The following is a 24804-nucleotide window of genomic DNA, read 5'->3' as shown; positions in this document are numbered from 1 at the left end:
GCTTTTTAAAAAATACATCTATATTTCTGTGAAGTCCAAGTAGTTATGGTCCATTCGCCTCAAAGTCCAAATGCAATTAAATAATGTGAAATTGTGAGGAGGAAGAGTCTATCAAACTTTGAAAACAATGTGGAGTAAATGTATTGCATCCCTGTTTTAGAAATCGCTAGGCGCTAGTCGGGCGGTCGGAGTGGACCTAGCGCCTAGCGAGAAAATCGGAGATTAAACGGGGATTAATCGGGGACTAGTTTTAGGGTTATTTTATTAAATTAATAAGAAAATAAAATATATAGTATTATTTATATGTATAATTCTGTTTATTTTAAAATAAAAATACTAAATAAAATATAATACTACAGTTTTGTCTTTGAAATTACGGTAAACACATAAAAACGTAATTTCAAAGAAAATTTATGATTTTTATTAAAAGTTTATACAATAGTTATTGTAAAACATCATAAACACTTAATTTAAATATCTAAATAACAAAAAAAAATACATATTTAATTTATATTTAACTCTAAAAATAATCATTATAACAAAATTAAGCGATAAGTAATCGGATTAGACGATTTATAATCAAATTAGACAGGTATAATTAGATAATAGATGTTAGGCGGGAATTAGTCATTAATCGAGGTGGAGAAAGTAGATCTAGCAATTTTACGGAGCGTAATCGGTATTAGGCGGGGATTTTTAAAACAGGGATTGCATCTGATCGAACGGTGTGCAATCGTGGAAACCGGTAACATAATCCCGTATTTTTATATTTTAGACATCAGTATTATTGTAGTCTTATGTTTAACTATGTAAAGTATGATTCTCATCTGTTTGTTCTCCGACAGTTTTGCACCCCTGTGTCTTTGGTTCCAGTCTGGTCTAAACCAACCCGTTCATTGTTTATTTTGTTTTTGTCAAAATATGTCCGTTTTTTACGTAACACATAAGTTAGTAATCATTCTTTGTTTTCTTTTCTAAATAGATTTATTTTTGATTTGGTTTAATTCTTTTACCAATTATTTATTAAGGCGTAAAGCGGTAAAGGCTGCATGTGTACTTCGCCAAGCCCATTCAGCAGCCGCATGTGAGACCAGTTTGAGTATTTGCAATATTGGCACGGATTTTTTTTAACTTTGCTACATGACAGTAATACCTTTTTTTTAATCACCCGTACAAACACTCTTAAAAGAGAAACACCAACCAGAACCACCATACCAACATCATATACGAAAGATGACATGTATTGCTTTGGTTTCTTGTTCTAAAAGTAGATAAACTTATATTGCATATATGTTCAATCCAAAAGACAAACGCGTTTAGAAAGATTAAAGGCTACTATTTATTTTGTTTGCAAACTCATAGGTCATATAGCAACGTCAACTTCATTACTACTAAGCTATGAAAAACAGAATTAAGTATTTTGGAACAGCAACTATAAAACTATAACTTATTAGAGTATATTATTATTTGTCTATATCTACATTTTCATTATTGTGGATTTGCTGAGATATTAATTAATAAATATGATGTAAAGGAGGTGATTGTGTTGAAGTTTAAAATATTTAATTTCGACAGCTTGTCAAATTAATGATTACTAAAAAGTTAAAAGATAAGTAATTATAAATCAATTAGTTTGAGCTAATATGTTAATTGTTATACTAAAGTTATATAAATTCATTGAAATATTCAATTGATAATTAACTAACACATGTCTTAAGTTATTTAAATTCATATGAGCTAGAGCACATAATTTCTATGGAAATTCGCCCTCTCTTTTATTTACATTTGTATTTTAAGATAGAAAAGTGTAAAAGTTATATTAAAGAAAACGGTAGACCCATTTTAATTCAATAGTATTTGTAGCTAAAGTTTCACACTTTTCTCATAAATAAAGATTAAAACAATTTAAATCCGGGTATTTAGTAGGAAATTATGTTTGCTTTAATTAGTAAATATAATAAAGATTACCAAAAGATATATCATTTGGCACGTCGTGTCCTATTTGCAATTTCATGTATAGTACTAAATTAGAAAAGAAGACAATATAAACCGACACGTGTCAAGTAAGCGCGTGGGTCCTCATCGCACGCAGTATTTAGAAAATCCATATAATACAGAAATTAATTAAAAACGTTATACAAATTTGAAATAAATATTTTATGAAGGGGAAATAAAAAAACATTTAAGAATAAAAGCACAAAAAAGATAATAGAAGAAGAAAAAAATAAAAGAGAAAAAAAAATTCATATCACTCTCTCACTTTCCCCGTTCGTGGAGACAAAAGCAAGATGACACGTAAGTGGAAATTATTACCAAAAACTGCCACTCGGCCGCCCCTTTAGTCAAAACCGCGGTTGACTTATACATATGTTGTTGTCTTTTGTCTCCCTTCTTTATAAATCAATCTCTCTTTGCTCACAACTTCACACACCACAAACCTCTCTCAAGCTTCTCTTCCTCATCTTTATTTGTTTTTTTTATTTTATTTTGTTAACATGACGCCGACAGTTAAAACGGCGGCCGTCAAAACCAACGACGGTAACGGAGTTCGTTACAGAGGAGTGAGGAAGAGGCCATGGGGACGTTACGCAGCCGAGATCAGAGATCCTTTCAAGAAGTCTCGTGTATGGCTCGGTACTTACGACACTCCTGAAGATGCGGCTCGTGCCTACGACAAACGTGCCATCGAGTTTCGTGGTGCCAAAGCCAAAACCAATTTCCCTTATTACAACAATAACAACAACAGCAACGAGAGCTTGAGCCTGAGCCATAGCACAGTTGAATCTTCGGTTCCTGATCTCAACAACCGTGGATCTGACTCCATCAGTTCCAGATTTCCTTTCCCGAAGATTCAGGTCAAGTCTGGGATGATGGTGTTTGATGAAAGGAGTGAATCTGAATCGTCGTCGTCTGTGGTGATGGATCTTAGCTCTGAGGGAGGAGGAGGACGACGTGTCGTCTTGGACTTGGATCTTAACTTCCCTCCTCCACCTGATCAGAACTAATGATTTTTATATATTGGGATTTTAATTATAATTATTAGAATAATTAAAATGTTTCTTGATTGAGTATTAATTGATCATCAAGTATACTAGAAAGATCATTAAGTTTTAAGTGGTGCCAATTGTTTTTTTGCCATCAGCAGATTGTTTAAATGAATTTTAGTTGTTGATAACGTGTTTTGTTCTAATCTGCTGATGTCTTTTTATATTATTTTTAATTAATTGTAGTTCTGATCAAATAATACTCTTGTTTTGGCATCAATCTCTCTGATGAACACATCTAACGTCAACATTAACGGCAGAACTATTAGTATGTTCTTAGTCCAATTCTATTAATTAAAAAAGGAATAGTGGGTTTAGATCAATAATTTTGGTTTTGAGATAGAATTGATCTAAAACTCAGTTCTCCTTTCTTTCCTTTCATCCTTCTTTGAAATCGAGAGCACTATAATTAGTTTTCCCATTTTTTTTACTTATGATCTTAACAACTGATCTAACATTATTTTCACTATATATTTAATCTAAGAATACAAAAAAAGTTTTTTTATTAATGATGCCCTAAGTAAGTTGATCTTATGTTTTGATCCATATCCAATTGGTTTTGATGAAATCGTAGAATTCAACTTTTCTTGACACACACAAAAAAAAGAACAAATGGAGAAAAAACTCTATTTGGGAAAACAGGATTATTGATCAAAAATTGAATTTGTTGTTTCAGAATAAGTCATCTTTTTGTTGTATTGTATCTTGTTCTTATGGAAGATATATATATATATATATATATATATATATATATATATTATGTTAATCTGCTGTTATTAAAAACATATCTCTTGTCTAAACAACACATGGGTATGTATGATTTTCATACGAATATAAGATTTTTTTCATGAGGATATATTTGTATTAATCATGACATAAAATTTTATAATAGAGAAAAAAACATAGATATTATATCATAAAACAGATATTTATAATAGAGGAAAAAAACATAGATTTAATTAATTCTTTTAATATATCTTAATAGTAAAAATGTTGGAAAACAATCAAACATGATAAAAGTATACATTTCGGGTTTTAGTAATTCCATTTCAGTATCTATATGACTATTTCTTCAAACCTATATTGTATACATGGTAAATTGCTTGTTTTGACATACATATATGAAGAAGGGTCACATACTATTCTATACATATCTGAATTATTTATTTATTTTTTGTGGAAAAAAAAATCTGAATAATTTATTTTTAATGTGGTGAACATGATATTCACTATTTTGTTTGTATTATATTAATGTTATGTTCACTATTTTGTTGAATAAAACAAAATCGCATTTAAGAATTTATGTGTAAATATGTATATAACATTTAGTGAATATTGTTAAAATCTTCGTTTAGAAACCAAAGGATATCTCAGTTTGCAGCACTTTCCTTGCGTTGATCCCATACAGTAGCACAAAACCATTTTCCTTAAAAATTTATTTGTGTATCAATTAAAGTTCACATAAATAAAACTTAATCTCTTCTAGTGTGCAAAAAAGTAATTACATCTATATACTAGTGATTGGGAGTTATCCGTTCAAGCCTTCTTGATTAAGAATTTTAATCCCTGGTAAATTTTGATACTCTTTTACCGAGAAGGTCTACGACTAAGTTCGATAGCGTTGAATTATAGTTGTCAGATGATATAAGCATTCAACTAAGTTTACGACACAACTCAGTAAAATATCTGTAATCAGAATATCCCCAAAATGGATTAGTTTGAGTTCAAAGCGGATGAGTCTCGCAACTGGCGGAGACTTGCCAACCACCGAGCAATGAGCCTCTTCGGCGATTGATTATTTAATTAGACAGGTCGCCATCAAATGTTTCACTTGTTAACTCAAACTATACTTGGACCTCAATTGCTTAACAACCCATCAGTTCTTTTGGGCCCAAACATAGAACCACATTTAATGTTGAAAAATGTGAGTGAACTCTCAAAATAGTAAAAGTAGCGTTTGTTGGAATTTGCTCCATTTCAAAAACCAAAAGAAAACAACACCTGTCAACAATGTCCACTGTTTTCAATTAAGCTTACATAACGAGATTTAATATATTGGCTTATGATTAAATAAGTCTCAATTCATAGACTAAAATAGGCAAAATATTCATATATCAATACCAGAAACCCAATTTTCCCAAAACCAGGGATTGTTTTTGTTTTGGACTCTCCTTTTGGACATATCTTCGAACCAATACATACACGGAAAAGGCATTACTGATTAAAAACCTCAAAAATGGTCGGCCACTGCAGCCACTTAATTGTAATTACATGACTTTCTCTTTTGTCAAATAATTAAATAAACCGTAGATTTATGAAAAACGACGATAGACTCATAAAGAAGGACCAACGCAGTCACTTAAGTTTGCGAAGATAAAAATTACTAGTAATAAACAACTAAAATAATAATTCCAAAGTTATTAATTATTACTTTACTCGTGTGCGATAGCCCTGTAAATATCATATATATACACTGTTACGTGAATTTTATCATATCTATCTGCAATAGATAGTAATTGGTTAATCTCTTATAAACTGTCTATATTTTATCTTATTAGACGTTTCTATACATTGGTAAAACATGAGCTGATAAATTATGCGACAATTCAAAAACAATAATTCCTGTAATTTTATGGGAATACTTTTGTTGGCGTTCCCTATAATAATATGAAATATTTCGAATAATATAATAGACACGTAACTTGTCCGTAAGTGAATTATGCCAGTCCAAACTCACACGCTTGCTCTGTATTGATGTCTCTCACTAGTCTCTATCTCTTTTGTTTGTTTCCTTCCTTTTTCACAGTCTTTTGTCGTGTTTAGAGAGAGAGGGCGCGTGAGTCAAAACAGGACCTCTTGCCAAGAGCTGCACACAAGTCAGTCCGTACTTCACGACACGCCATAGAATACGATAAGATTCAAACCCCCTCGAAACCGACATAAGCGACGGTCGTAACACAATCCACAAACATCAAAATTATCATTTTCTCTAGATGCACATGATCGAATCCTTAAAGATACATACGGCTTGTTGATAATTAAATAAGTTTCTTTTGTTTTTCCCGCAACATGGATCTCATAACGATCGATCTTATCCGTCTCTTACATAACGAACAAAAGAAGGATAAAAGAACTACTAAAAAAAACCTCAAAATGATATTTGCTAAAAAGAAGAGACTAAAAAGTTAAAACAAATAGTTCCACACCGAAAGATGTCTAAAAACGGCGCCGTATATAAAAGTCCGCTCAAAACGGCACCGTTACATCGACAATGATACTTTTGTTTTACAGCCAAAGCGGCGGAGGCTCGTTGAGGTCAATGGCTAAGCCACGTCTCACCGTAGCAGGGGAAGAAGGAGAAGGACTCATTATAGGAAACCCAACAACTCGACCGCCAGGTGATGACGCGGCAGCGTTAGACGAGGCGGTGAAGTAAAGCGGCGCTTCGGTGGAGGTGTAATCTGAAGTTTTGTCGTTTAGCACTCCGGTTCGTAGAAAAATCCGGTGGTGTTGGTGTTGGTGATGGTGGTCGGAGACAGTAGGAGGAGGAGGAGGCGCGGCGAACCAGAGCTGTTGATGTTGATGGTGATGGTGTTGGTGTTGGCTATCTGCGGCGGAGGCGGAGGGAGCGGAAGGGATGTGGTTGAGGTCGAGAGAGAGAGGAGAAGGGAAGTTAGTCTTGGCTTTGATACCACGGAGGAAACGAGCGGCGCCGTCGTAAGCAAGAGCGGCTTCTTCAGGAGTGTCGAAAGTGCCTAACCAAACCCTAGTTTTCTTCCAAGGATCTCTTATCTCAGCAGCGTAACGACCCCATGGCCTCTTTCTTACTCCTCTGTAATGCACCTCCTTTGCGCAAGTCGTCGACGTCATTGTTAAGACTTAAAAAAAGAATCGCTCTCTTCAGAGGAGAGACGAGAGAATCTAGAGAGAGTGAGTAAGGAAGAAAGAGGTTTTGCTTTTGTTGACTTGTTTGACCCAAAATGAAAGAGAGAGTGAGTGAGTTTAAAGAGGAAGAGGTGTGTGTGTGTGTTTTGTAGCAGGTCCACTTGAGAACACCCGTAATCCTCGGCTTCCTTGACAATTTATCTTATTTTTTTCTAAGCAATATAAAATATGTTTTGCCAAGTTAACAGTAAAACAAAAACTGATATACTACTAGTAATTTGATTTCTAGGATCGAGGTTTTTTATCTAGGTTTTGCAAGGATCAAGCACCGTTCGATCTTTTTGGCTGTTGGGCGATGTGTGACTATTGTTTTAATTATTTGAAAAAAATATACTATTGTTTTAATTATTTAAGAAAAAAAAAATCTCTTATAAAGTGAATAAATTGAATGGACTATTATGACTATGTGAAAAAACATTATAATCTACCAGACCCCCCCCCCCCCCCCCCACCTCTTTTAAGTTTAGGACCTTCTTTTTCAAGTAATGTGTTTCACTAGATTGAAAATAGAAACTTAGACTGGAAAACTATTTCCCTTCAGCCACTATTCTCCTGTTTATCTACTTTTGTGGTCGTTTAGCTTGAATTTGATAATTCATCATTATTAGTTGGGTCTTTTCGAAAGTTTTTCAAAAGATGTCTTCAGCTATGGATAAGGCTCTGTTGGCTATGTCCCTAGAAGAGGTTGAAGAAGAAGTACCTTTTGAGATGCCAGATCTACCAGAATACTTATCAGTAGAGAGAAATACTATTAGTTTGATTGGTCGTACGCTTAACCTTCCGTGTCAGCCGATGAAGAATCTGATCCGAGATATGCTAAGGAAGTGGCAAAAATTGGGAAGAATGAGAGGAGTTGCCCTCTCAAATGAAAGATTTCAATTTATTTTCGATTCAGAGCAAGATCTAGTGGAAGTGTTAGCTAAAGGTGCGCATACCTATAATGATTGGTCCATAGTTGTGGATAGATGGTATGAGAACCCTCCGGCGAATTATCTTCAACGCATTCCAATCTGGGTGCAGATTTGGAATCTCCCTGTAAACTACTACACGACAAAAGCAATTACAGCATTGGGAGAGTTGATAGGAGAGGTTTTGGAAGTAGCTTTTGACTCAGATAAACCACAAATCCAGGAGTTTGTTCGGGTCAAAGTGTTGTTTGATGTATCAAGGCCTTTGAGGCGATCAAAAGAACTGAGACTCCCATTTGGAGAGTCTACGGTGGTGAGGTTCCAATACGAGAGAGTCCAAAAACGCTGTTTCGAATGCCAAAGGCTAACCCATGAAAAAGATGTTTGTCCTATCCTGATCAGAAAGCTGGAGGTGGAAGCAGAAGCCAATAAAGAGGCTAAGAGAATTGGTGAGACTGTTGAAAAGAGTCCTAAATCTTTGCTCCTAAAAGAAGAAGACCCTCTGTTTGGGATTCTAAGAGAAGATCAGGTGGGGATTGACCCGGCTACTAGGAGACAAAGGATAGCCATTGATGTACTAGAAGGGATGAGACAATACTTATTGGTCAACAACAATGAGGACTGGCAGATAAAAGCGGATCGTATCAGAAAATCAGTTGGAGAAGCAGAAAGAGATCCGATAGCAAAGAAAACGATCTTAAGGCTAGAGCCGGCTCCAGTGGTACACTCAAACATTAATAAGGAAAAGGGATTAGTCATTAACTTTGAAGGGATGGAAGGAGTGTCTCCGAGTGATAGAAGGATGGAACTGGGCCCCCAAGGGATCATAGAAGTGGAAAGAGTCAGCGATAAAAGAGTAGGGAGGGGTATGAATTTTATCGCGCAGGATTCTAATTCGTTTGGTTCTTTCTTGGCGTTGTCCCAGCCATTCCAAGATGGAGTTACGGGTTTTAGGACTGGGTTCAGTGAACCTAGTTCTTCCGGCTCTAAATCAAAATCAAAAAGAGGCAAACCAAGAAACAGACCACCATCAAGGATCAGAAAACTGAAAACAAAAGACAATACCAAACCTGGAGATCAGCCACAACCTCAGTTGGATTTGACTCAACATGCAAATGAGAAGAGAAAAGCAGAAGGTGGAGGAACAAGCACTGCAAAATATCTAAAGCTTAATCCTCCTAAGGTGATCCCAAAGGAGGGATCGCCCAAAGCGTAATGAGCATAGTGAGTTGGAATTGCCAAGGCTTGGGACGGTCTCAAAACTTTGTGATTCCTAGGCTCAAGGAGATGCGTAAAAAGCATTTCCCTAAGATCGTGTTCCTGATGGAGACGATGCAGAGTAGAGATAATCTAGTAGATTTACAGTGTTTGTTGGGGTATGATAGAATTCTCACGGTGGATCCTATTGGGAAAGCTGGAGGTTTAGCTATGTTTTGGAAAAGTAGTGTTCAAATGGATGTCTTGTATGAGGATAAAAACATAATTGATGCACAAGTGCAGTTTGGTGCATCAAATTTTTTTCTCTCGTGTATATATGGAGCTCTGGAGTACAATAATAGTAAAAAGGTTTGGGAAAGACTGAGTCGATTTGGAGTGGGAAGAAAGGATAGATGGTGTATGATAGGCGATTTCAATGCTATCTTACATAATGGAGAAAAGATTGGAGGACCGAGAAGGGGGGAAAATATTTTTAAACCTTTTGCAGAGATGCTAGAAATGTGTGCTATGGAGGAATTACCCAGTACTGGCAACAAGTTTACGTGGGGAGGAAGAAGAGGAGATTACTGGTTACAGAGCAGATTGGACAGGGCATTTGTTAATAAAGAATGGTTTGAGTATTTTCCAGCGTCAAATCAAGCTTTTTAGAATATGAGAGGTTCAAACCACCGGCCTGTGTTGGTTAAGTTGGTACAGTCTCAAGAAACATATAAAGGCCAGTTCCAGTTTGATAAAAGATTTCTACATAAAGCAACTGTAAGGAAAGCAATTGTAAAAGCCTGGAAGCCGGGGTTAATCAGAGGAGGATTCTCAGTCTCGCAACGCCTCAGAGATTGCCGTAAGGCTCTTAGCTCATGGAAAAAAGAAAATTATGTGAATTATAGAGATAAGATTCTCCAATGTGAGGTTGCTCTGGAGAGAGTGCAATCAGAGAGATGACCAAATCTGCAACAGGTCCACATCATTAAACGAGAACTGGCAAAAGCATATAGAGCAGAAGAGACTTACTGGAGACTACGAAGTAGGCATAAATGGCTGAGAGCGGATAATCGAAATTCAAAATTCTTTCATGGATCAGTAAAAGGGAACAAAGAAAGGAAACAGATAGAACAACTTAGAGATGTTCATGGGGTACTAAAAAATTCTGAAGCAGCCAAGGGTGAAGTGGCAGTTGACTACTTTAGTAACTTGTTTAAATCCTCAAATCCACAGAGCTTTCATAGGTGGTTTTCTGATTTCCCGGCTAAAGTGTTGAATGAGATGAATGAAAATCTTATGGCCAAAGTCTCCTCAGCTGAGATCAGATAAGCAATGTTCTCCATTGATCCCACTAAGACACGGGTCCGGATGGCATGTCGGCCCTGTTCTTTCAAAAGAATTGGCAGATAGTAGGTAAGGAGGTCACAAAGGAGATACAAGATTTCTTTGAACCAGGTCGGTTTCCGGCAGAATGGAACCATACCTACCTTTGTCTGATCCCAAAGGTACACCACCCGATTGACATGAGTGATCTAAGACCGATAAGCTTATGTTCAGTTCTCTACAAAACCATTTCAAAGATCCTAGTATCCAGGATGCAAGATATCCTCCCGCTCATAGTGTCAAAAAACCAGTCAGCGTTTGTGTCGGAGAGATTGATTACGGATAATATACTGGTGGTTCATGAAGCTGTCCATTGTTTAAATTCCAACCCGGTCATCTCTTCTCAGTTTATGGGGGTGAAGACAGACATGTCTAAAGCGTATGACCGATTGGAGTAGAGCAACCTGAGGGCATTACTGACAGCAATGGGGTTTCACACAAAATGGATCGGTTGGATTATGAATTGTGTGACAACTGTCACTTTTTCATTGTTAATCAATGATCAACCTCATGGGATGATAACGCCACAGAGAGGACTAAGACAAGGTGATCCACTCTCTCCGTTTCTTTTTGTCTCATGTACCAAAGGACTCACCCATCTGCTTAACAAGGGGCAGAGAGAAGATAAGTTTCAGGGTATAAAGTTTCATCTAGAAGGACCAAAAGTTCATCATCTCTTATTTGCAAATGATAGCTTATTTATGTGCAGATCAAACTTGGAACAATGTGGGTTCTTGATGGAAACTTTAAGTAAGTATGGAGCGGCTACTGGACAATCAATAAACCTGAGTAAGTCTTCAATCACTTTCGGGTCCAAAATAAATCCTCTGATCAAAAGTAGCATACAGAACCGAATGGGGATCATGAAAGAAGGGGGAGCAGGGAAGTATTTAGGTCTCTCAGAGTGTTTTAGTGGATCCAAGATTGATCTGATGAATTACCTTAAGGATAGGGTCAATGCAAAGACTTCAGGTTAGTTTTCTAGGTTCATATCCCAAGGGGGAAAGGAAGTATTGCTAAAGTCAGTAGCTCTCTCCATGCCGGTTTTCGCTATGTCTTGCTTTAAGTTACCCAAAAAAACTTGTGAGAATCTTTCTAGTGTAATGGCTGATTTTTGGTGGAGCAATTCGGAGCATGCAAGAAAGATACACTGGCTAAGCTGGGAAAAATTGTGCCTTCTTAAAGAGGAAGGAGGTTTGAGATTCAGAGATGTTCAAACTTTTAACCAAAGACTCTTAGCAAAGCAAGCGTGGAGGATACTACAAGTCCCAGACTATCTTTTTACCTAGATCATGAAAAGCAGGTATTTTCCCTCCACAGACTTTTTATCTGCTCCTCTGGGACCTAGACCTTCGTTTGCATGGCGTCGTATCTTGTATGGAAGAGATTTACAGTGAAAGGCCTAGTGAAAAACATTGGAAATGGAAAGACATTCAGGGTTTGGTTAGATAATTGGATTGATGATGAGGGTTTGCGCCCCCCTTGGAGAAGAAACCCGGTCTTTAATACTGATCTAAGAATTGCTGATCTTATTGATAGAGACACTAGAGATTGGGATGTAGAAGCCCTGGATTTCCTTTCTTACCGCAGGATGTCGAGAGAATTAAAAAGTTAAAACCGGTCTCAGAGATAGAAGATTTCTATTCTTGGAAGTTTAATAAGAGTGGAGATTTTTCGGTCAAGTCGGCATACTGGTTGGCGTCCCAGACTTTAAACTCGGCAATCAGGGTGGAAGCAAACAGTTTGCCCTCCACAAATCCCCTAAAAGCACAAGTTTGAAGTGTTCAAACAGACCCGAAGATAAAGATCTTCCTCTGGAAAGTATTATGTGGAGCTTTACCGGTACTGAATGCTTTAAATGGTAGAGGACTGAGAATAGACAACACCTGCCAAATTTGTGGAGGAGAAGACGAGACGATTAACCATGTTCTGTTTACTTGTTCTTTATCCAGACAGGTATAGGCTGAATCAGGAATCCCTTCCCCGGAGTTAGGTTTTCATAATGGTTCTGTTTTCTCTAACATTCATTACTTCCTATCAAATATGAAAAATCCTCTGTGGCCTGAGGAACTAAGAAAAACTTTTCCTTGGGTTATGTGGAAAATTTGGAAGAATCGGAATTTGGTGGCCTTTAAAGGGAAGAACTTTACTCCACAAGAGTCGATCATAAAAAGTAAAGAGGATTGGAGAGAATGGGTCGATGCTCAGAAGGACTCCGATGAGGAGGAAGAGGATGAAGTGAGTGAGGAAGTAAGACAACTGAGAGACAGAGAAGTGATATTGGCACAGAGGAAAGATGGATGGAAACGTCCGCCTATAATATGGAAGAAATGCAATATTGGCATCTCCTGGTCAAATAGAAATAGATTGTTGGGGGCAGCATGGGTTCTATGGGACCAGGAAGGTAATGTGTTGATGCATAGCAGAAGAGCCATGGCTAATGTGCATGATAAAATGGAAGCTCAACTCAGAGGAGTTCTGTGGGCTATTGAGAGCATGATAAGCCATAGGATCGAGTATGTTATTTTTGGTTTACAAGATCAGGTGTTAGTACAAGTGGTAACTAAGCCTGCGTCGTGGCCTTCATTTCGATACCAATCAAATGAGATAGGTCGACTGTTGGGATGTTTTAAGGGTAGTAAATTCTTTTTGGAAAACTTATTTTCAACTAGAAGGGCTCTTATGATAGCGCAGATTGTCACTCAAGATTGTAGATTGTAGTCATATGTGGCATTAAGACATCCAAGGTGGTTACATCACTTGTTTGTGGAAGAGAAGATGTTGTCCTCTGATTGAATTTCAATTTTTAATGGCTTTAATAGTATTAGCCATTTTTGTATAGGTCTGCACTGCATTACAGAGTCGGACTTAAGAATTTAAGTTTTTCTGGGTTGGTGATGGATAATTGGACTGTATTTGTGGTTTGCACGGTTTGTAAATGGAGGTATCATCCTTTCTTATTAATATAATACTAGTTGACAAAAAAAAAAAAAAAGAATAAATTGAATGGACTAGTAGTTGTACAACATAAAAAGGGACTTCTTCTGATGCGGATACTGTTTTTTTTTCTTATGTAGTAGTATCATTTACGAGGTTAAGTTTTGTTATAATAAGAGAAGATTATTGAACGTAATGTTAGAAACTGTCCAAAAGCAGAAAATAATATTCTTATCAGCCAATTCATAATGACCTTGTTGCCATTGTAACTTATTGGTAAATTAACTTACTCAAACATTTAAGGTAAAACATTTCAGATTCTATATATTCTCTCTGTCCCAAAAAGATTGGTATTTAGAAATTTTTACACATTTTAAAAATACAATAATTATTTAGGTCATGATTGGTGACCCACTTTTAAGACTTTAAAACAACCAATTTTTTGCCAATCAAACTTTTTTGGCTTTTAATTGTTTAAAAATTTTAAAAGTCATTTTTTGTTGTCTTCCTTGTTTTCCCTATTTTTTTTAAACAACAAAACACAGACTTTAAAATTAAATAATTTTTAAATCATTCTTTTTTTTTCACCCTTTTATATTTAAAAGCTATTCAAAAGTATATATAAATATTTTATATATTTTATTTTTATAAATTAATTATTCTCATTTTTTCTCTTTCTTTTAAGACCCATTTCAATAATAAATTTTATTTTTACATCATCATCACTAATAATACTATAAAAGAGTTTATGAAATACATCATTAATAAGAAATAACATTCAAACAATACATGGAAGGTGTCCGTGATGAGATTGGTAATGCTATGTGGACTAGTCGTCACTAGTTTTTTTTTGTTGCATTATTTAAAATTTAATAAGTTAATAAATTGATGTCTACAACTTCAATTATTTATTTATTATTCTTATAGTTGTTTGTTTTTAAATAGTTTTCAAACAAAATTTCATATTTGATTGATTTATATTTTTAAAAATTTTAATTTATCATTAATAAAATTTATTTTGTCATTAAGATTTTATTAAATTAATTTCTGACATAATATGTATTTATTATTAATACTTATAATAATAATAAAAATAACAGCTACAGCTTTAAAAGTTGTTAGTAAACAATCAGATTTTAACAGTTAAAGTTTCTACAGTCAAAGCATCAACAGCCAAATTCTCTGCAACTAAAATTTTAAAGTCAAAGTTCTTACAGCCATAAGTAACAACCATTACCAATCAGGGCCTTAGTTAAATATATTTTTTCTTTGACTAACGAGATATTATTTAATTTAAAACCAATAACAATTCAAAAATTTAAATATTTTCAATGATTACTTCTTGAAGTTTACAAAATATTAACTTTAATTAATTCATAATTGTAAAAAATCAATCTTTGTGAGACAAAAAATATCCCAAAACATCAATATTTGTGGGACAGGAGTAGATCGTAACCTTAGACCATCTCTTGCTCATAATTAAACTAATTATATAATTTATATTAAATTAATCAAAGCAACCCACTAACAACTTTAATAAAATCACCCAACTACAGAACTCTATCAAGTTGCTTAATCATTAAAACCAAAATGCCATATTACACAATTTGATTATTTGCTTTATAAGATGAATGAATTGATCATCATCACTCGATGAGGGCTGGTTGAAGAAACTATTAATGGACTAAAGAGTGTTAGTTGAAGTTAACTGTTCTTCATTGATTCTTCTATAAAAGAAAGAGGTAACACAATTCATATAGCACCTAAAGATCTATTTTTACAAGATTGCATAAACTGAACTATCCAAGAACAAATCAATAAACAAAGATCCAACACTACCATTTACACACAAAAACATGAGTAATCTAAACCGTTTTATTGATGAAAATTTTCTAGAAATTGAATCAGCATCTGAAATTGATGCCAAACCAATGCTTGTCATGAGCTGATGAGCAAACCCAGGTTTCAACTGCAAATACGAACATCTCTTTCCCAATTTCCGAATCCTCTGTCTTTTAAGCTTCTTGCTCACGCTCCTTGGTACAAGCTCATCATCAAGATCATTATAATCATCTTCATCATCAGTATTTTACACAATTTTACTGCAAAATGTTTTTTTTCATACCTTACACTTAGCTTCAAAGTGGACGAGAACAGAAGATGTATTGAGTCAAAGACACCTATAACAAGAAGAATCAGTTTGATGTTTTACCTTTTTGGTTATGAATCTTCTTCATTTTTCAAACCCATAGCATATCTCCAATCTGCACAAAATAGAGAATTAGAAGAAGCTTTCTTAATATATTTTATTTTAAGACTGAATTATAAAAAACAGCCTAATGTGGTAGCGATTTGCTGCAGGGCATCGACTAAGCACAGAAGCAAAACAACATCATATATAAATACAAATGACTTGTGCAAGATCATCATCATCATGTGAAAGGTCTAAATAAGAGTCATCAAATATGTATGATTGCTTCAACAAATATATATAGAATTGTTAAAGAAACTGCCTTTTACTTGACACAAGATCATCGTCATCATGTGAAAGGTCTAAATAAAAGTCTGATAGTGAGACATGACAAGTTTCTTTGCTCAAGGAAACTCAATGGTCAAAGGGAATTCAAAATCAAAACCATGGTTCAGTAAACGCAAATGGATCTAATCACCCAATCAACTAATCAAGATTATATAATTCTCATGTAGATTCTGGTCTCGACTACTTCAATTATAAAGAAACAAGAGCAGCAGTGTGAACCAAATGGTAAAGAGAAGCCGTTTGCCACACCTGAAATAAATAAATAAAAACCTTAACATTATTAGACAAATTCAACAACAAATGCAAAAACCCAGAGAGCTAAATGTCAAAAAAAAGTAATCAAATTTTCGAACAATCAACACAATGTTGAACCATTTAAACAAACTTAAGCTCCATGACAATAGAGAACTCCAACACTCAAACAGACCAATAGCTATCAAGTTCTCCAAGATAACCAACACAACGATCAAAGTACTAATCTTCAAAACTCACAACATTAAAAGTAGCTATACACAAACAACAAAACAATCCATCTCAACCCACAAGATAACATGCATTCACTCAAGATAACAAAGCCAAATCTGTATTAATGTTCAGGTCAATCTTAACCGCCTGTTCCATCAAACATGGTGATTCTTGTTAACAGAGAGCAGCTACCTCAAAAAAGACAATGAGACCACAGTTCATTGGACACAGAGAGTAATATGCACAAGTTTTAAAGATAAACAGCAAGCTAGAGAAGGCTTCTTCTAACATACCCATGGTGGTAAACGATCTTTGGCATCCCAATAAACTTTAATCGTTTTCTCAATCTCCTTCAATGTCTTCCAGTTATCACTAGCCCTACCCCCATTAATTTCAAATGATTATCCCAATGATTAATTTTTATAGTAGACACTCGGCAGCTTTAACATAGGCCTTTACAATTTAAACAGCAGAAGGCATCAGTTTCAATATGAGTGCAAAATACAACAAGTAAATCAACTAAGATCAAGTCGAACACCAGTCCTTGAGCTAATCGGAGCCAAGATCGAAACAATTCCCAATAGTTTGACGGATCTAAATCCAACCAAAATCAAATCCGAAGTAACTTCGAATAGTATTCGAGATCCAACACAAGAGCAAGTAGTAGATCCGAGAGTTTATTTACCTTAAATCAGAGGAGAAGATCAAGAGATCGAGGAAGAAACAAGAACCAAGACGATGAGGATCTGTCTCGCTCTCTCTCTCTCTCCGAACTCTCTCTTTCTTGTCACTGGAAAGTACAACGGCCGATGAAGAGCTGAAGACGACGAAACAACTCAAAGAGGGGAAAGTGTAAAATTGGTGTCAGAAATCAATTGATTCAAGGGAAGAGAACCGTTGTTTCCGTCAAGAGAGTGAGAGAGAGAGAGAGAGAGTCTCTTTGATGCAACACTAGTGGAGATGCTCTTAGATGCATTTTCTCATAGCAACCAAACCCGACCAACCATAGAGAAATGATAAAAGGAAAAAAAATAAATAATAATAAAAAGTTGGCTATACGAAGACGAAAGAAATAATGGGCCGCCTCTTTGACTGGACCTGTGGCATCGGGATGCTGACGTAAACCCTACTGCTTTGTAGCTCTCTTTTTTGTCTTCTTCACTCTATTATTTCACAAGTATTTAAATGCTCTCTTTTGGGGTTTTTATTGGCACCACATAATATTTATGATGTGAATATGTGATTATGCACGAGGACGAGGGCTAGAAGGAGAGATCATTAACTAAAGTAACTTGGACACAACTACTCCTAGACTATCTAGCTTATAGCTCTGACTGATTTTGTTTTTCTTTTTGTCCAAAATATCTAATTAGCCCATCTTATGTAACTTCACTGAACGTAGTAGAGTACATAGGCTGTTTTTTTCCCCCTAGTGACGCAGTTAATTAAATTTTCAGGATATTTTCTATACTAAAAGTACCAAATTCAAACAAGATTTCGAATTTAGTCCATCATAGGAGTCAAACTATAGAGAAATTGAAGTAGTAGCATAGTATAATTTTGAAAGAAGAGACCAGGCTTTAAAACCAACTTATATTACGAGGTTTCTTTGTTTTTTTATTAACTGGAGTTTTCATTAGGTATTATTATTTGAAAAAAAATCCAACAATAAACGCAGAAGAAGAGTAAGAGGTTTTTGTTTGTTTTGAAGGGTTTATTAAAAAAGAAAAGAAGAAAAGAAGTGTGTTTCCTTTCACGTGACAAGGCTTGGCCTCTGTAGTTTTGATTGAACAAATGCTTTCGTCCATATCTAACCAAATTTATACACGTGCGAACTCTGATGTCTGACCACTCTCTGACAAATGTATTTACCTAAGTACTTTATTAAATTAACCCTACCATACTACTATTAGAAGTAAAGTAAAAAATAATATCCCAAAGCTAAGCTACGAGTCCGAATAATAATCATTTTCAAGAAAATTGTAGTAGTATTTGGCTTTCGTGTTCACGTGAGCCTGGTGCTACTTATGAGCTTTATGACGTGTCTTTGTTGTGCAGCTCTTCTCACAGAGAGAGAGAGAGAGAAGACAAAAGGAGAATCATCATCATCATCAGCTAAGTGCTGACTGCCTACAGAAACAGAACACAACACACACGAAATCATGACTACGATACGATACGATGCCTCTCTCTCTTTTTGCTTACGTGTTGTCTTCTCATTCCATGAACCCCTCTCCCCCTCCCACACACACCTGATCCTGACTTTCGCGCCTCTTTTTTGACTATTTGTTGCTTTCTTACTTTATCAGCTACGTAAGTGTTACTATCTTAATTTTTTACGTTTTACCATTTACCTCTTTAGGTCACTGTGAATATCGCTTTATTTCGATAAGTGTTTTTAAAGATAAAATCAAACTGTAGCTGTTGAGATTCTTGTAATACTTGCAACTGTTGAGATTTCGTTTACTTGACGTCGTGATGATTCTCTACTCCATGTCTCCATCATTAACCAATAAAATTTATCATCGTTATGAAAATAATTATAAAAAGCATCAACAACCAAATGAATTTTCTTGTCTGCTAAGCAGTAGCTGAACCAGAATCTAAGAGGCTCTCACTCTTTAAGGAAAAACAAAAATGTGAATATTTTAAAAATTTGCGAGCTTTTTAGTAGTAATCCCAAAAATCCTTACGAAAGCTTGTATGGATGAAAACATAACAAATATGCTTCTTCTTTGCTTCTGCAACTTCACCTGGTGACTCTAAAAGCCTAAAATAAACAAAGTAAAACGAATATGCCAACAGAGTCAGAGCACTATACACAAGCATATGGGTTTAGATCATACCGTAAACAAGACGGGCTACAGATTTCATTACCTTGACCTGTTCCAGTAGATTTTTGGCACGCTCGTTGGTTTTGAAATGATCGCGAACAGGCTGAGATTTATTTCAGTAACGATAAGCAAAGTGTAGAAATTCATATACATAAAACTAACAACTCGAAGATCAAAGAAAGATTGAAAGGAGCCTAGTTTCAGTGTTACATGATGATTCTAAATTAGTAAATTTACATGATAATAACAATAGCTTGCTCATGTTTGTTGTGAGAAATGGTCATTAATAGAAAGAAGTGTACTTACTTGCAGGGTTATATTCAACGCTTTCATCAAGGCCTTCTTCAGATCCTCAGGATGCAACTCGCCGCTCTCGTAGTCAGAAGCAATGTCTTCAAAGCTTTTGAAGGTCCTGACAGTTGGGAAGAATTTCAAAGATCAGTCTGAGATGTGATTTGCATATCCTATATGTGATTCAGAGATCCAAAAAGTTGCAACCAAGATATTCAGCTACTCACTTGTTACCGCCGTTCTTTTCATTTTCAACTTTGAACTCATCGAATCGTGGCAGAACGATATATTTGATGTATTCAAGACATGGATTGCCTTCCACAGTTCTTGGAGGGCAATAAGCTTTGTTGATCTTCTCATTAACATCAGCCTGGAAGACAAAAGATCAAAACAAAACATGTTAGATACCTACAAAAAACTCTTCTCTGTTTTGTAAGCGTTTATAGCTACTAGTTTACCTCCTCATCTTCCATAAAAATGGCAGATGATGGATCACTTTTGGACATCTTTTCTTGTCCTTGTTGGAGACCAGGAAGCATATCTGAAAAGCCATTAACAAACAGCTAAAGATGATAACAACACCGGCAAAAAAAAAGAAAGAGAAAATGCAAAGAGACATACGGTGGGACAGGATGATGGGTTTATTCTTTCTCTTAATGTCAGCACAGTATTCTCTTGCTAGCATGTTTACCTTCCGCTGATCCATCCCGAGCTGGCAAATATCAGCCTACACAGGTCAAACAAAGTATCAGTAGCAATTATAGAAGTACATATACATATAATCCAAAAATGCCTTTTTAAAGTACCTCGAGTAAGAAAATATCTGCACACTGCATACACGGGTAAAGAATTTGAGCTGCACTCAGCACCTCGGTCTCACTACGTCCCATAATCTGCCCACATCTGTAAAAGATAAAGTGACATATTTCATTCAAATCCATTGTCATTGCTATTATACATGAACCAATCATTGAGAATTAATTACCTCAGGATTCGACGGAGGTTGTTTCTGCGAGCAATGTCCATCACAAGAGGCCAATACTTATTCCCCTTACCATTAATTTCGTCTGATGCCCAAAGAAATGCTACTTTGTCGTTGTTCATCCCACCCGCTTGCCAAATCTCTTTGAAGTATTCTCCAACCACTCTAATTCTCTCCAAGTCACCTCCCAACTTGTTGTTCAACTGAGCAAACCAATCTGCAATCCAAATTTTCACTTGACAACCAGCTGAAGTCAATTTGTTCACATTGGTGACCTTCATCACTCCCTGTTAAGGAAATAGTAAAGTGAAACAATAAAGTTCTCATTCAAAAAAAAAAAAGCAATATACACATAAAATTAATCAAAACAGAATGGATACTATTAATACAAGTACATGTATCTGTCCTAATGACCTATCTTATCATTCAAACTCTATAATCCTTCAAGATGATGACACAGAATAGATAAACTATTAAACCTCAACAACTCTTAAGCTGCATCTTCAGCCTTGACTAAACATCGCCAAAAAGGCCTAAAAATTGAGAGAATGTCCGCATCAATTATAATTAGACACTCACGATCTCTAAGCAATTTGAAGCAAGCATAACCGAATGATAACCAACCTGCGCAATGTGCATCCTTCCTGATGGTTCAAAACCATCGTAGCAGATTGGAGCAGGCTTCTTTGCTAGAAGATTCTTCAGCTCATCCTCTTGTATGCATTCCTCACCAATACTCCTCACAGTCTGGTATTTCATCTCAGCCTCCTCGCTCATCCTGAATTAATACGTTCAAACCAGCTAAACCAAACGTGCATAATACAATAGGAAAACTCACAAACATATTCGATAACAATGAAGAACTTGAACTAGAGTCTGTGCTTTGTTTTCCTGAGTCGTCTATTTAAATGACAGGAGGAACTATTAAGTAACTAAAGCAAGAATTTTTAAATCCAAGTTTCACATAGGAGTCACAAACAAACCAAATTCATTCATCTTGAACACTACTAAGTCATTCATCTTCTCAGACACTAAGCAACAAAACATGAAAGTAGAATAGGAGATAAAAAGAATCCACTACATGATTACTTACTGTAATCCAGCGGCTAAGGAAGATGCTGTGTTTGATGTGTTGACGGAAAGAGACTCCTTCTCTGTGGATGGAGCTGTCGGGGTGACCCTGACAGACAATAAATACAGGAATTACACTAGATTTTTGGTTATAAAAAGTTTGATTAATGAGAGGCGTTGCTGAAGTATTGAAATCTGCGTATGCTTCTTGCTCCATAATTTTGTTACCTGGTGACTTTGTATCCCTAATTAACACATGATAAACAAAAAGGGAGAGTGAAATTCAGAGGCTGCGAAGGAATGTCCAAGCAATTTCTACAAGTAACTGATGAAACTTGAAAAATGAGTGGAAAGATCTGTTACTACCTTGACCTGTTTGAGCAGATTCTTGGCGCGACTGTTGGTTTTGAAATGATCACGAACAGGCTGCAATGTGGGTCAAAGACAGATTAAAATTGTTCAAAACCCTAAAATCAGTGACCTACTTACTTAAAAAGGAGATATGTTTCTATGTTCCACGATGAATTTAGTTGAATCCAAACAAAAGGGTAACATTTAGTTTGAATTTCTGCCAATTGTGTAACTGCATTGTTGCAATAGAAGGAAATACTCACTTGCAGTATCTTATTCAATGCTTTTGTCAGAGCGTCCTTCAGATCCTTAGGGTGCAACTGGCCGCTTTCATAGTCAGCGGCAATGTCTTCAAAGCTTTTGAAAGTCCTGACATTTGAAAAAATGTCCTTTCAAAGGTTAGTAACTTGCATTGCTAAATAAACTGACAAAAGAAACATGTATTCTAAATTTCTGAGAAAATTTGACCAAAGGGAATATATCATGGCAGCCATAAGTATGAAAGTAAACCCAGAAACCGAACACTAAACACAGAAGGTCTAGAAGAACAGGTAAAAGCTCACCTGTTACCGCCATACTTCTCATCTCGTTCAACTGTGAACTCACTGAACCAGGGTAAGATGATGTATTTGACGTATTCGAGGCATGGGTTACCTTCCACAATGTCGGGAGGGCAATAAGCTTTCTTAATCTTCACATTAACTTCAGCCTGGAAGTCAAGATCATTAAACACCCACCACTCAACAACTATACTACTCTCTGTTGGTTATTTGAACTGACTATTTTACCTCTTCATCTTCCATGAAGATGGCAGATGAAGGATCACTCTTCGACATCTTTTTCTGTCCTTGTTGAAGACCAGGAAGCATATCTACGTTACAGATAGAGATTATCAGAAGAACACTTGTAAGGATACACAAAGAGTACAGAAATCAACTAGAAAATGTAGAACATACGGTGGGACAAGATGACGGGTTTGCTTCCCCTCTTAGTGTTATCACAATAGTCTCTCGCTAGCAAATTTACAGTTTGCTGATCCACCCCAAGCTGGCAAATATCAGCCTGCAAAGGTTATGAAAACGTTTCAACAACAATTGTAGAAAAGTCAAAAGGTCGATGCACTTGATATAGATAAATCAGAGCGCAGCTAAACACAGATTGTCAGGGTCCAAAGACGACTAATGAGAGTAAGACTAAACGTGGGAGAAACGTAAACAAAATACATATTAAAGTACCTCGAGGAAGAAAGTATCGGCACACTGCATACATACGTACAGAATATGAGATGCACTCAGCTCCTCAGTTTCACTCAAACCCATAATAGGCATACACCTGATAAGACCAGAAACATACTCATGAACTTCTCATCACCATTCACATAACTGCATAAATAAAACGTGGTGTACCGTTTTATTTGGGCAAGACTATTTCTGCAGGCAATGTCCATCACAAGAGGCCAGTACTCATCCCCCCTAGCATTTATTTCATCGGATGACCATAGAAACTCTACATTCTCAGTGTTCATCCCGGCTGCCTGGAATATCTCCTTATAATAGTCTCCGACAATCCTGATTTTCTTCAAGTCACCTCCTAACTTGTTGTTCATATATGCAAACCAATCTGCAATCCAAATTTTCACTCGGCAACCAGCAGAAGTCAATTTGTTCACATTCAAGATCTTCATCAGTCCCTGCCAAGGTAATAGCAGAGTTAAACGCACTTAGCAGAAGCTTCTCACTTAAAAAAGAAAGAAATATGAAAGAATTCCAAAGCATGCTAAGCAATATAAAACAAGGATATGAGAAAACATTATTTACCTGAGCGATATGCATCCTCCCTGATGGTTCAAAACCGTCGTAGCAAACTGGAGCAGCCTTCTTAGCCAGAAGATCCTTCAGCTCATCATCATGTATGCATTGTTCGCCAACACTTCTGACTACATTGTATCTTTTTTCAACCTCCTCACTTATCCTGAACCAATAAAGATATAATCCGCTAAGCTAACAAGTGCAAATATAAACTGGAAGATTTTCACAAATAAAGTATCTCATTTTATTTTCCTGAGGTTTCTACAGACAAGTGTGAATGGAGAAGGGGAAATCACAAACCAATTCGATGATGAATTGGAGGATGTAAACTAAAGAAGTAAAGATAGTGCCTCTACCCCAGAGTTCTTATCTAAAACATGCGGAAGAAACTAGACAAGAGTTCAACTAAAAATTAAAACTCCAACATTGGCTTCATTCATTTTTTGGATGCTAGAGGCAAGAAAAGTGCAGGCGAAAAAGAGAGAAGAAACTTTACTCTAATCCGGAGGGCAAAGAAGAAGCCTGAGTTTGTGCATTGATGGAAAGAGCCTCCATTTCTGACGATAGAGCTGTTTCTGAAAATCAAAAACACAATAAAATGATACAAATTGTGAAACTTTACGCAGAAGGGCGTCAGCAACACAAAGTTATTTATACAAAGTTGGAAGCTTTAGCATATATATCGATCTGGGCTTTGTGTGTGTTTAGATCGACTTCAATCTAGAAACTGGCATTGACTCCTAAATCTCACAACTCCTATTGTAAAATCTCCCAATATAACCGAACAGAGAAACGAATTCTAGGCAAAGTAAAATAAACATGAATTCGAATAGAAAGATAACTTGAACTGACCTCTGCGATTCTCGTCGGCGTTCGTGTTCACTCCGTGAAAAGACTGAAACCTTGTGGGAAAGAAGAAGAAGAAGAAACAGAGAAGAGAAAACCCTTTGAGCTTTGACTCCAAAAAAAAACGAAAAAAGAAAAAATAAATCAGAACCCGGTTTGATCCGGTTCACTAAAATTCTCGGTTTATTGTGGTTCTTTCTTGC

General features: G+C 35.9%; 6 protein-coding genes, 1 long non-coding RNA gene and 1 pseudogene across 13 annotated transcripts; 5 read left to right on the top strand and 3 right to left on the bottom strand.

Moving 5' to 3' along the window:
* Positions 1 to 2372: 2372 nt before the first annotated feature.
* On the top strand, positions 2373 to 3264 carry LOC104741446 (ethylene-responsive transcription factor 11). The gene has a single exon (XM_010462323.2). It carries the CDS (start codon positions 2496 to 2498, stop codon positions 3003 to 3005), a length of 510 nt encoding a protein of 169 aa, XP_010460625.1. The 5' UTR covers positions 2373 to 2495; the 3' UTR covers positions 3006 to 3264.
* Positions 3265 to 6054: 2790 nt separating this feature from the next.
* Positions 6055 to 7130, bottom strand: LOC104741445 (ethylene-responsive transcription factor 12 pseudogene; annotated as a pseudogene). Its single transcript, XR_015579578.1, has one exon. The product of XR_015579578.1 is annotated as an ethylene-responsive transcription factor 12 pseudogene (transcript).
* Positions 7131 to 7625: 495 nt separating this feature from the next.
* Positions 7626 to 9113, top strand: LOC147928123 (uncharacterized). The gene has a single exon (XM_087486028.1). It carries the CDS (start codon positions 7626 to 7628, stop codon positions 9111 to 9113), a length of 1488 nt encoding a protein of 495 aa, XP_087342154.1.
* Positions 9113 to 9763, top strand: LOC147928122 (uncharacterized). The gene has a single exon (XM_087486027.1). It carries the CDS (start codon positions 9113 to 9115, stop codon positions 9761 to 9763), a length of 651 nt encoding a protein of 216 aa, XP_087342153.1.
* Positions 9764 to 10467: 704 nt separating this feature from the next.
* LOC147928121 (uncharacterized) lies at positions 10468 to 10875 on the top strand. The gene has a single exon (XM_087486026.1). The coding sequence runs from the start codon at positions 10468 to 10470 to the stop codon at positions 10873 to 10875; it is 408 nt and encodes a 135-aa protein (XP_087342152.1).
* A 27-nt stretch (positions 10876 to 10902) lies between these two features.
* Positions 10903 to 13198, top strand: LOC147928120 (uncharacterized). The gene is made up of 4 exons (XM_087486025.1): positions 10903 to 11449; positions 11781 to 11920; positions 12068 to 12250; positions 12440 to 13198. Exons 1-4 carry the CDS (start codon positions 10903 to 10905, stop codon positions 13196 to 13198), a joined length of 1629 nt encoding a protein of 542 aa, XP_087342151.1.
* A 1914-nt stretch (positions 13199 to 15112) lies between these two features.
* Positions 15113 to 17569, bottom strand: LOC104741444 (uncharacterized). Of its 6 annotated transcripts, none has more exons than XR_015580486.1 (5): positions 17104 to 17461; positions 16712 to 16871; positions 16084 to 16202; positions 15627 to 15678; positions 15113 to 15516 (listed from the first exon to the last, which is right to left on the bottom strand). It is a non-coding gene; the product is annotated as an uncharacterized LOC104741444 (long non-coding RNA). The 6 variants fall into 6 exon arrangements; XR_015580488.1 differs by having other exon boundaries at positions 16173 to 16202; positions 17104 to 17402; XR_015580487.1 differs by having other exon boundaries at positions 16712 to 16796; positions 17104 to 17400.
* Positions 17570 to 18923: 1354 nt separating this feature from the next.
* LOC104741443 (tyrosine--tRNA ligase 2, cytoplasmic) lies at positions 18924 to 24732 on the bottom strand. The gene is made up of 21 exons (XM_010462320.3): positions 24608 to 24732; positions 24252 to 24330; positions 23765 to 23918; positions 23354 to 23637; positions 23183 to 23279; positions 22904 to 23009; positions 22736 to 22818; positions 22511 to 22656; positions 22211 to 22316; positions 21963 to 22022; positions 21825 to 21841; positions 21619 to 21705; positions 21150 to 21303; positions 20529 to 20812; positions 20350 to 20446; positions 20165 to 20270; positions 20002 to 20084; positions 19771 to 19913; positions 19559 to 19664; positions 19296 to 19355; positions 18924 to 19188 (listed from the first exon to the last, which is right to left on the bottom strand). The coding sequence occupies exons 2-21, from the start codon at positions 24308 to 24310 to the stop codon at positions 19168 to 19170; spliced, it is 2253 nt and encodes a 750-aa protein (XP_010460622.1). The 5' UTR covers positions 24311 to 24330; positions 24608 to 24732; the 3' UTR covers positions 18924 to 19167.
* Positions 24733 to 24804: the final 72 nt, after the last annotated feature.

This window comes from Camelina sativa, chromosome 14 (assembly GCF_030686135.1).
Source record: "Camelina sativa cultivar CO46 ecotype springtype chromosome 14, ASM3068613v1".
Lineage (NCBI taxonomy): Eukaryota > Viridiplantae > Streptophyta > Magnoliopsida > Brassicales > Brassicaceae > Camelina > Camelina sativa.
The sequence above is the reverse complement of the archived record's forward strand: the minus strand, read 5'-3'. Positions and strand labels throughout refer to the sequence as shown.

Excerpts from the sequence above, each read along its gene's own strand:
- LOC104741446 (XM_010462323.2), top strand. The coding sequence starts at position 2,496 with ATGACGCCGACAGTTAAAACGGCGGCCGTCAAAACCAACGACGGTAAC.
- LOC147928123 (XM_087486028.1), top strand. The coding sequence starts at position 7,626 with ATGTCTTCAGCTATGGATAAGGCTCTGTTGGCTATGTCCCTAGAAGAG.
- LOC147928122 (XM_087486027.1), top strand. The coding sequence starts at position 9,113 with ATGAGCATAGTGAGTTGGAATTGCCAAGGCTTGGGACGGTCTCAAAAC.
- LOC147928121 (XM_087486026.1), top strand. The coding sequence starts at position 10,468 with ATGTCGGCCCTGTTCTTTCAAAAGAATTGGCAGATAGTAGGTAAGGAG.
- LOC147928120 (XM_087486025.1), top strand. The coding sequence starts at position 10,903 with ATGGGGTTTCACACAAAATGGATCGGTTGGATTATGAATTGTGTGACA. Across the intron at positions 11,450-11,780 it reads GGTCAATGCAAAGACTTCAG|GTATTTTCCCTCCACAGACT; the intron begins GTTAGTTTTCTA and ends CATGAAAAGCAG. Across the intron at positions 12,251-12,439 it reads CAAATCCCCTAAAAGCACAA|GCTGAATCAGGAATCCCTTC; the intron begins GTTTGAAGTGTT and ends AGACAGGTATAG.
- LOC104741443 (XM_010462320.3), bottom strand. The coding sequence starts at position 24,310 with ATGGAGGCTCTTTCCATCAATGCACAAACTCAGGCTTCTTCTTTGCCC. Across the intron at positions 21,304-21,618 it reads TCCTTAGCCGCTGGATTACA|GATGAGCGAGGAGGCTGAGA; the intron begins GTAAGTAATCAT and ends GTATTAATTCAG. Across the intron at positions 19,665-19,770 it reads GAAAAGAACGGCGGTAACAA|GACCTTCAAAAGCTTTGAAG; the intron begins GTGAGTAGCTGA and ends CCCAACTGTCAG.